This window comes from Priapulus caudatus, unplaced genomic scaffold (assembly GCF_000485595.1).
Source record: "Priapulus caudatus unplaced genomic scaffold, Priapulus_caudatus-5.0.1 Scaffold110, whole genome shotgun sequence".
Classification (NCBI taxonomy): domain Eukaryota; kingdom Metazoa; phylum Priapulida; class Priapulimorpha; order Priapulimorphida; family Priapulidae; genus Priapulus; species Priapulus caudatus.
Window position 1 is genome coordinate 522,650 of NW_014577171.1, and position 10,488 is coordinate 533,137.

A 10,488-nucleotide genomic window follows, 5' to 3' on the forward strand; every position below is an offset into this window, starting at 1 on the left:
CTTCCCTGCTAGCTAGCCTGCCTACAACAATGAGCCATTCATCCAAATCATGACAAATAATTTTGTGTAAAATCATTTCATAATACCAGCTTTCCTATTATATAAGTCCATTGTTGTCCCATGAATGTCCACGTGATGTTGCTAGTGTAGTAAATTATTATTCATATGATTATAAAAGTCATTAATTTCCATTACGCTATGATATTTGCAAGTGCTAATGAAGGTTAAAATTATGCATGCATTGTTGGTATGGGGATTGATATTGTAACTCATGTTACTAAATGTATCAGCGTCATCTGGCTCGTGTCCAAGGTCATCAAAATTGTCTACCTTTTGTGTAATGTTGTAACATGTGCTTCATACTTGAACATCCCCGCGGTCGCGTGCGCATATCCCGCGGAACTGCGCGTCTCATCCGCGCGCAGCGCTCAGGATCTACAGCAAAGCTGTGTCACGCAATCTTGTATCATGTCTCTCTGGATTAATTATCCTTGAGCAATGTGGCTACGCAGCAAATTTGCATGCATGCTAATTTGGCGATTGTCCACTGGATGCTCTATTTTCTGTGTGAATTCCTGTTTCAATCCATTTTTTCGAGCCTGGCAAATGCCAGCTGTATGTTTTATTCATGAACCTGCTTGAATTTCAAAGGTTTTACTTAACTCACTCTATGGAGCTGCTGTTCAATGAATAATGACAGCATTTACCCAATGGCAGTGTCAATGCAACAGCTGACTGAGTGAGGGTGCAATTCTATATGTCAGTGCATTCAGTTTTTCGATAACTAAAAAATGAAGGTGTCGATGTAAATGTTATATAATGCATTATTGAACTTGCTTTTATTGCAAATCGCAGGCTTTGACGAGCCTCTAGGTATGATAGCCGTAACTCTTTGCTTCTCTTCCTTATCGGCTCACACCCTGTGTTCTAGATGTTAGTAAGTGTTGTTAGACTGGTGACGAATGTGTTTGCTTGGTTATCTGGTGATTATATTAGTTGTTTTTTCAGTATCGCTTGCCGTAGTAGTCGCCAGTCTAGGTGCCAAACCATGAGCTCATTTAACACCCGTCTTTACAATGCTATTGTCCATGTAGATTCCTCTCACGTCCCCAGCACCAGGAATATCCCTAACGTCTGTTTATAAACTTTCACGTAGCTAGTTGAGCTTTTCTTTATGTTATTTTACGAGTAAGCTTAGTGGTTAGTCACTGTTAGTGTAACTTCGTTATTTTGTAATGTTATTTTAACTGTTGTCAGAAAGATCGCAACTGTGTAACAGTTACAAGTCCTAGCAAATTTGCTCACAATTCATTGATATCTATTGATCGTAACTGCTAAACGGCGATGCAAAGAACGAAATTTCAGAAGGAACTTTGTCGAAGAAATACATTGATATTGTATTTAATATTGCCCAGTAAACCCTGCACTCTTCATGAAAGTCGCATCCTAGACATTATTCCTGATGGCATATCAAAACAAACGTTAACAAAAGTGGCCATAGTTTTCTCGTTTGAAGGCACGTTAGCATCCTGTGATATTCCATAAGACACCACTTATAGTGTATAGAGATGCAGGATTAATCTCTCATCCAGTCTGTGACCTTATGATCAAGTTCCAGTTGTTGTAGGATAGCTGAGATGCTACAATATGTTTCTGACAATGCTGTAATTTTGGGATACCACGAACATAACTATACTAGTATCGATGTGTTCATGCTGATATTAGTCATAGGTTTTATTGTGGTCCCTAATTTAGTTGTTAACACTACGATAGTTCTGCCTACAGCCCTCTGGTTTCTACATGCACTGCAGCTGTTTTATTTCCTGGCAAATCGAGGCAGCTGGCTTAGTGGACGTTAGTATAGCTGAAGTATGGTATATTTCTGATGATAACTGACAAGTATAGACTCGCGGTAGCATTTCCTTTGTCCACGATGTTTGGTGTCATAGTTAATTTTTTGTACCTGAAAGTGTAATGAGATAATATTCAGTTGATTATGTCATTGTTTTATGTTGATCAGTTGTTGCCGGTTAATGTTTAATGTTATTGTTATGTTCTAATATTTTGCCGACTCTTCTTACAAATTGTTGTTATGTTACGCTCATTTATAATGTCGGTCAGCCTCATCTTCGCACATTTAAAAATGGCGTGATTCCAATTATTTCAGGACCGATTGAGTTTGAAGAAGTTGACCTTTCCAATCTACCACCAGCGCCCTCACCCGACCAACAGGAGAAGATCAACGTTGCCAATGACAACAAAGCGAAAGAGAAAGGTAGGGAAATGGAGAGGAACTGCAATCAGGGAGCACTGCCGGTCGGTCGGGGACAGCGTGCGTGGAATCGTGAGGTTTTAGCACACGCATTAGTGACAGACGCATTGGGCAATTGAGAGAGGTTGCCATCATCGTTCGGCATCCAGACGGCGAGACAAACTGTCCGAAAGTTTGTGAATGTATTTGCGAAGGTTATTGCTGTTACACTTGTCGCTTTCCACGTGAAGTGTTGACATTGGTGATAGCGGAGAGGGATAATGCTGTCCTGCAGTGCATGTTGTCTGTGCTGTGTAGAAATAACCCTAACATGCAAAGCTATCGCTATGAACTGCTCTCTGTTACACAGTTTGTCTTTGTCATGTCATGTTGAAGCTATATTATGTAGAAACGTAAGGAGATTACGCATAGTTGTTTGCACTAGTTCATAAGTCTTGCATCTTATCTCTTAGCAGTCAGACTGACAGATGTGACAAAGTATGTTAGGTATAGATGGCATCTCATGACGTGTAGAACTTAGCTGGTTGCGTCACACTTGATAAGGTTTATGGTTTGTGCCTCACGACATGGAAAAGTGTGTGTGTGTGTGTGTGTGGAGAGGGGGGGGGGTGTTACATCACAGTAGGTCAGGTGTATTTGCCGCCTCGAGGTGTGGTTATGCTAGTGTGTTACGTCACGGCCGGTCAGGTATTTCAGGTATAGGTGACGCTTTACGACATTTGTCAGATACAAGTGGCGCCACACAATGTAGAAAAAGCAAGCGTGTTGCATCGCAGTGTGTCGGGCATAGGTGGCGCCACATAGCGTTGACATTGAACAATAGTTGGCCACGTTCGCGAATTCCTGACCGGGAGAGCGCGGCGTTCGGTTCTTATGCCATCCGACGTTGCCGTCGGATGCACGAAAAGTTTCCGAAAGTCGAATGCGCAAATGACGACCGCTTTTGCCTTTTTGAAATCTCTAGGCTTGCAACGGCGGAGGGAAATCAACAACATTCACGAGACAGCGGCTTTTGGGCGCAATTTGTGTGAGGAGCCGATTTGTTATCGATGTGTTCTATCACTGACGTTAGCCGTGGACCCCACCCATCTTTCTGTGTGTGTGTGTGTATGTCTCTCTCTCTGTCTCTCTCTCTCTCTCTCTCTCTCTCTCTCTCTCTCTCTCTCTCTCTCTCTCTCTCTCTCTCTCTCTCTCTCTCTCTCTCTCTCTCTCTCTCTTTCTCTCTCTTTCTCTCTCTCTGTTTGTCTCTCTGTTGGTCATCCGCCTTTCAATGTGCGACAAAATGTTTCCGAGAAAAGGGGGCAGTGGAGAAAACGCGTAATTGGGCCGCGGTTTCGCAAACTTGGAAGAAACAAGGGCCTGATTGGGGAGAGCGGGCATATGATTACTGCAGACCGAGAGAGAGGCTGACGGAGAGCTAGCTAGAAAGCTGATGCGGAGAGCAGTCGTGCATCCATAGCGTGTATATGCTGCACACCTGCAGTAATTAACCAGTAGGTGGCATTTACTGTAGAGGGGGGGGGGGCAGAGAAGCCGTTTGGAGCAGACGCACAAATCGGATCTCCGCCGCTATAACGATGTACTTACTCTGCCCTAATAGAGCTAGAATGAGCGCGTTCACGGGCTGTTGTTGATGTCTATGTATTGCGCACGGGGGTTTGACTGTGTCCGTGTCATTGCTGGATGCGTGCGTGCGTGGCTGTGACCATCATGGCGCCACCATCTCTCTCTCTCGCGCGCGCGCTCTCTCTAACGGTCGCTGTGTTTTTTGGGTTGCGTAACTATTCGGGTTGGGTGCAATGGCGCTTTTTATCTCGCTCTCTCTGTCTGTCTGTCTGTCTGTCTGTCTCTAACGACCGCTGTGTTTTTGGTGGCTCTCGTTTCAGGGCAACTCAACACTAGCATGTCTAGCAATGGGCAAACACCAGCCAAACCCATGGCACGGGGTGTCTTACGAAAATCTAAATCATGTAATGTAGCGTCCGTATTAACACTTCTCACGCAGTAACTAACTCGCTCTCTCGGTGGTTCATCTCGTCTCTAGTAGATACGTGTCATAACGGGGCCACTAATGTACCTGTACGTATATATATATATATATATATATATATATGAATAGTTGCAGGTGGATATGTGGCCCCATTATTTCCCACTTATTTTACTCACACATTTACTAACATAATAACATTAGACTCTACTGCCACGTGTGTGCCTGTGTGCCTGTAGGGAAAATAAGGGCTTGTTCTATCTCCCTCCCTCCCTCTCTCGCTCGCTCCCTCTCTCCCTCCCTCCCTCCCTCTCTCTCCATCCCTCCCTTCCCTCTTGCGCTCTCTCTCTCTCTCACTTTCCCTCTCGCTCGCTCCCTCTTGCTCTCTCTCTCTCTCTCTCGCTCTCTCTCTCTCTCTTGCACGTGCAAATATCTCTCAGGAAGTTCATGATATGCACAGGATTGTAACTCGAAAAAGACATTGGATATGACATTTGGGTACCCAACTATGCAAAGGTAATAAGAATAAATGTAAAAAAAACGGGAGTGAGCGCAGAGGAAGGAACAGCTTGCCGGTGTGGACCGATCATAGATGGCTGGTACTAAAAGCGCATAATTTATGGGCTATTGGTGGTTCACATCACAAAAATTTTTCTGTGAAATCATCCAGCTTCAATCAAGCCAGGGTTCAGTCAAAGGTCACATGTAATTTAAATCAGAGCGAAAATCGCAGAGTAGACCCTCCCACTAGCATCCGTGCTTTGAAGCTTTAGAGATTCACCGTACCCTCTAGTACGATCCCATATGTGCAAGCATTCGTCCAGTGCAGCTATTTGCAAGTGTAGATTTGTGCGGAGGGGAGGAGTCGGTACAAGCCCTCAGTCTATACACGTCTTTTTCTCTCACTCTCACTCTCTCTCTCTCTCTCTCACTCTCACTCTCTCTCGCACAGCTTTGTTGGTTGGTAGCAGTGGTTGGGTAAATCACACACGCGCACGCGCGTGGGCACACATGCACGTGTGCACGCGCACTTGCGTGAAGGTCTTCTGTAAATGGTGGTGGGCTGCAATCCTGGGCCAGCAGGCTGGCCTAGCACTCTGTAGAGTCGTCGTACACTGTAACTGCTCTGTTCCAATCTCTTCTCACTCAACACGCGAGTGTATGCCGGCCGCGAGATGTATAGAGCACCTATAGATAAGATCGGGCTCGCGTGCTCTCACATCTTCGAGTGACGACGACCTAGCTGCTTTGCATTTTCGGTAGTGCCAGTAATTCGTAAGTGAGGCTATCGTTGGATTTTGCGAGTTGCCGTAGCAACCATGCGCTTCGAGTATTGTTTCACATTCGCTCCGGCACCGGCAATGCTGGTAATTAATAAACTAATGAGAATTCGCTCTTAATTCGTTGATGATTCATTAGAAAGCGCTTCTCTGACTGTCGCGAGTGTTAACATCAGAGGGAAGCGTGCGCCGTTGGTCCGTGCATGGCGGCATGTAGCCACTTCCACAGTGTAACTCCCACGTCCCATCTATCTCACCAGCCATCTGTGTGACAGCCACGATGCCTCTCTCTGAGGGGTTGGTCTATATTCAGGCTGGTACAGGAGATAATTTGCATATTTTATCACGTGGTTTGTGTTATAACCAATCAGTTGTAATCGCGTGTTCGTGACGTCACTTCCAGCTGTGAAGAAGATGGTGAAGGAGGAGGAAGGGGAGAAGGGAGAAGGTGGTGGAGAAGGAGGAGGGGAGAAGCTGGTGGAGAAGGAGGAAGGGGAGAAGGGAGAAGGTGGTGGAGAAAGAGGAGGGGAGAAGCTGGTGGAGAAGGAGGAGGGGAGAAGGGAGAAGGTGGTGGAGGAGGGGGAGAAGCTAGTGGAGAAGGAGGGGAGAAGCTGGTGGAGAAGGAGGAAGGGGAGAAGGGAAAAGGTGGTGGAGAAGGAGGAGGGGAGAAGCTGGTGGAGAAGGAGGAGGGGGAGAAGCTGGTGGAGAATGAAGAAGGGAAGAAGGGAGAAGCTGGTGGAGAAGGAGGAGGTGGTGGAGAAGTGGTGGTGAAGGTGGTGGAGAAGGGAGAATGTGGTGCCAGGGAGAAGGGCACCTCCCTGCCACCTTCTCCACCACCTCCTTCTCCACCACCTCCTCCACCAGCTTCTCCCCTCCTCCTTCTCCACCAGCTTCTCCCCCTCCACCACCTTCTCCCTTCTCCCCCTCCTCCTTCTCCACCAGCTTCTCCCCTCCTTCTCCACCGCGATTACATCTGATTGGTTATAACACAAACCACGTGACAAAATATGCAAATTATCTCCTGTACCGGCCTGAATATAGACAAACCCCTCTCTGAGACTAACCTGTAATAGTGTCGGCATTGCCTAGAATGCCTGAAAGCATTTCTCTCGATGACATCGGGGTTACTCTGTCAGTTAATACTCGCCTAGTTCTCATTATGTATCCATGTTATACTACTATACTACTATACTACTATACTACTATACTACTATACTTCTACACTACTAAACTACTATACTACTATTCTACACTATTACTATACTATTATGATGTGTAGATGGTGTAGATATGTCGACCATGTATTATATGTGTAGATGGTGTGCCCGCCTATGTAGCTGGCATCCGTACCTTTGTAAACTGTGACCTCTCCTTTGTGAGTTATGGGTCTACCTGTGTGGACTGTGTACTCACCTGTGCGCTCTATGTGTGAACGTACGTCCCTGCGTGCGTACGTCTGCATGTGTTTGTGTGTGACCGTGCGTGCGTACATGTGTTAATTGTTCACCCGTGTAAACGATATGTCTACAGATCGTACCAACCTCTGTGTATTGTGTCCAGTGGGCAGGGGTTAGATAAAAATCCTAAGGGTTACCAAGGAGATAAAGCCAGAAATATATAATATATTACTCAAGGTAAGATCAGAGGAGATAAGATAAGATAAGGCACGACATGATCATGTGGGATACGATAATTAAGAGACTCACTAATTAGTTAATTGAGTTGAAACAGCAGCAGGCGGCCATTAACGACAAGAAAGGGAGGATAAAGAGGGGTTTATAGTCTTACACAGGGAAGAAATACAGGATAAAGAGGGGTTTATAGTCTTACACAGGGAAGAAATACAGGATAAAGAGGGTTTTATGGTATTATCCAGGGAAGAAAGACAGGAAGAAGAAGATTTTATAGTCTTATCCACTGGGAAGCAATCATGGTATCATATTTGTATGAACTCTGCGCGAGGGTATCTCTGGGTGCTAATGCTTGTTGGTCACGAAATCAACATGCGCTCATTCAAAACGATTTGCCTTTAGCCCAGTGCAGTTATAATATAGTAGTTATAGTCCGCTCCGTTTTAAAAGGGGGAAAGTGGCATTATTAAGTTCTTTTTAAAGACATACAAAGACCTTTATGAAGTTGGGGGGACTGATATTTTGAACTATAGATGAAGATGACTGAGTAAACAACTCTGATAAAACAGGGTATATAGTTAGCTTAACCAGTGTTATGTGTCTATGTCTATAGATGCGTTGGTCGCTTACATACAGCACTTATACTAACGAAGAAGTCTACATCTATCGTGTGACTTGTGTACTCTAGCATAGCGGACTGTCTTATATTCGTGTCACTGCTCTTGTATCGTTTTTGTATTTGGATTCTAATCTGTCTCGATTGCGTACGTGAGGGTGTGTTCATGTGCGCGTGTACAACAACACACAGCAAGTGTAGGTTGGCTCTATGAACATTACTAGAACGGTAACGTCTGAGATTCTGGCAACTAGCCTTTCAACCGGCCTCCATTCCACTATGTCCTGATATCTAAAATAGGGGAGAAAAAAACTATATAATAGAGGCGAGAATTTTTTAAACGATGTACTGCATCTGTTGCACTGCGTTTAAATGCAAAGAGCTAAAATCTTAAATAAGTACAGAGGCGTAGCCAAATCATTTGACACCAGCAAACCAACTCGAGGGAATGTCAAGACCACAGAGGCAATTTTATTTTCTGGAGACATTTTGTCGTAGACATTGAAAGATTGCACCCTTGCTATATGTGATCTACTCGCTCAGTGCAGTTGATGTTGCAGTTGCGGCTCTCTTTAAGCTAAGCTGTCCTTGATTTCAGACTCAGTTCTCTACTTTTATATAAAATCTCCTGAGATGACTCTTCTGACTTTAATTCTACTTGTATTGCTGTGTATTTTTGTTGTGATGAGTAGTGTAAATGTCTATCTGTGGCGCATCTAGCTATCCGTGTGTGGCTGTATTTTGTTGTTTTTCTCGTCAGTACGCACGTCTTTGTGAGTCTACAGTCGCTTATTCACCCTCTCCCCCACATATATATATATATATATATATATATATATATATATATATATATATATATATATATATATATATATATGTATATATATATATGTATACGTCCACATTCCTTTTGACCTCAGCAATCCCTCCTCTGCTCCCCTCATGATCTCATCTTTCACATCATCTATTTCATTATTCTCTTATTCATTTCTGCTGACATTGTAATGTGCTATTTGACCTTTTATGTCTCGACGTTCACTGACTCGTGAACTACCGAATCAAAAGTGGTATTATACGCAGAACAAATACTTCAAATCGTCCTAGCCGAACGCTGTTATCATGCACATTTTTCTGTACCAGAACTATAGAAGTAGTAGGCATAAAATTCACACACAAAAATACTTTTTCGTTTGCTTCGAGACGGGTAACGCATTTTAGTATGATTGGCTCGTGGTTGGCGAAACCGCATTGTTTTTGTTGAGTGAAGATTGGCTCGCTTGTGGTGGCGTGTTGCATTTTGAACGGCCAGCATCTCGGTTGCATGATGGTGGCTGTGATATCTTTGTGAGTTTTATGACTTGATGGTGACCAAAGGATTGCAAGTAACAGGACACAATAAACATAAAAAAGCGCCCATGACCACCTGGCTCGGGTAGTACCCATGCCATCTAGGGTATTTGTTCAGCGTATAATACTTTAACATACCTCATTTGTCTCGATGGTCTCCAATAGCATCATATTTTACTCCCTCCATCGTGATTGTCCCTCTCTCCCGTGTTTTGCCGTCAATGTACCGCGTCCCCCACCTCTTCCCTCAAGGCCACTGGTCGCCGGGCTTCCCCGCACCCCAAAAACCCTCTCCCATACAAGGCACTCTCGCGACTCTTCTCTAGGGTTCCTTTCGCGGACCAAACGGGAGAAGAAAAAGAAGAAGAAGAAAGAGGCGGCAGCCGCGGCGCAGGCGCACGTGGAAACGGTGGAGAAGAAGGAGGAGGACTGCTGCGTGAATGATGCTAGCAGTGAGGTAGGTACTAGCAACTTATCGTCTGATCTCAACCTCGCATTACTAGCTGTGTGTAAGGGAAAGTCAACGTCAGCTTGTTGTGCTGCTCGTGTGTTTATCTAACTCTGAAGATACTAGAATTTATTTATATATATTATTATTTATTTACTATCTCCGTAGCTATATTTTCTTTAACTCGTTAGTCCTTAATCCTTATAGGTTTTTGTCAAACGTGTGCCTGTGCGCATGTGAGTAAGATTGCTGCTCGTGATAGTCGTCCTAGAAGTATTCTATTAAGGGTTATTATTAATGGTTATTCACCACACCATCGTTAGAAGACGGTGCGTTAATTGATTTGTTTTACAGCATGACTGGTTGTCTGTGCATCGATTAGGAAGCCTAGTTTTTATTTTACGTACACGCAGCGCAATAGTATCACGTCAAAGGACTCGAAAGAAAGTTCGAAGACGCCTGAAGTCGACGAAGAGGGCTTTACTATTCGACCGGAAAATATCAACAATATCCTTTTTTTGAACGACTAGTAATTTTTGGGGCGAGAATCTGACGTTCATGTATAATTTCACGGAAGGGAAAAGTGAATGTAGCAAATTCTCCGCGAGAGAGATGTGCGGAAATAACTCAAGTGGCGGTCGATTAGTGGGGGTTTGGCCTTTGTTGTGCGATATCACGGCGACCTTCAAAGCGTGTCCTTGATAGCGGAAAAGGAAGCCCCTTTTTGATTAAAACATGAACTTTCTAGCATTGACCGTTGTCGAAATGTCGACGAAAGGACACAGCGCGGCTTGTGATATATCGCGGTGACCTTCAAATCACGTTCTTGATAGAAGAAAAGGGAAGACCTCTTTTGATTAAGACATTAAATGTCTATAGCATTGACCGTTGTCAAAATGTCGACGAC

At 44.3% G+C, this 10,488-nt stretch overlaps 1 protein-coding gene across 6 annotated transcripts in view; it reads left to right on the plus strand.

Annotated features, from left to right (window-relative positions):
- The window catches only part of LOC106805349 (F-BAR domain only protein 1-like), a 33,158-nt gene that overhangs the window by 4,397 nt on the left and 18,273 nt on the right, over nucleotides 1-10,488 (plus strand). For 3 of the 6 annotated variants that reach the window (XM_014806902.1, XM_014806903.1, XM_014806904.1), the window contains exons 4-8: nucleotides 2,168-2,275; nucleotides 3,237-3,299; nucleotides 4,159-4,242; nucleotides 9,460-9,590; nucleotides 9,995-10,088. In XM_014806902.1, the coding sequence (XP_014662388.1) occupies nucleotides 2,168-2,275; nucleotides 3,237-3,299; nucleotides 4,159-4,242; nucleotides 9,460-9,590; nucleotides 9,995-10,088 (480 nt within the window). The remainder of the gene's footprint in view (nucleotides 1-2,167; nucleotides 2,276-3,236; nucleotides 3,300-4,158; nucleotides 4,243-9,459; nucleotides 9,591-9,994; nucleotides 10,089-10,488) is intronic. The other 3 variants (XM_014806906.1, XM_014806905.1, XM_014806907.1) reach the window with 3 other exon arrangements.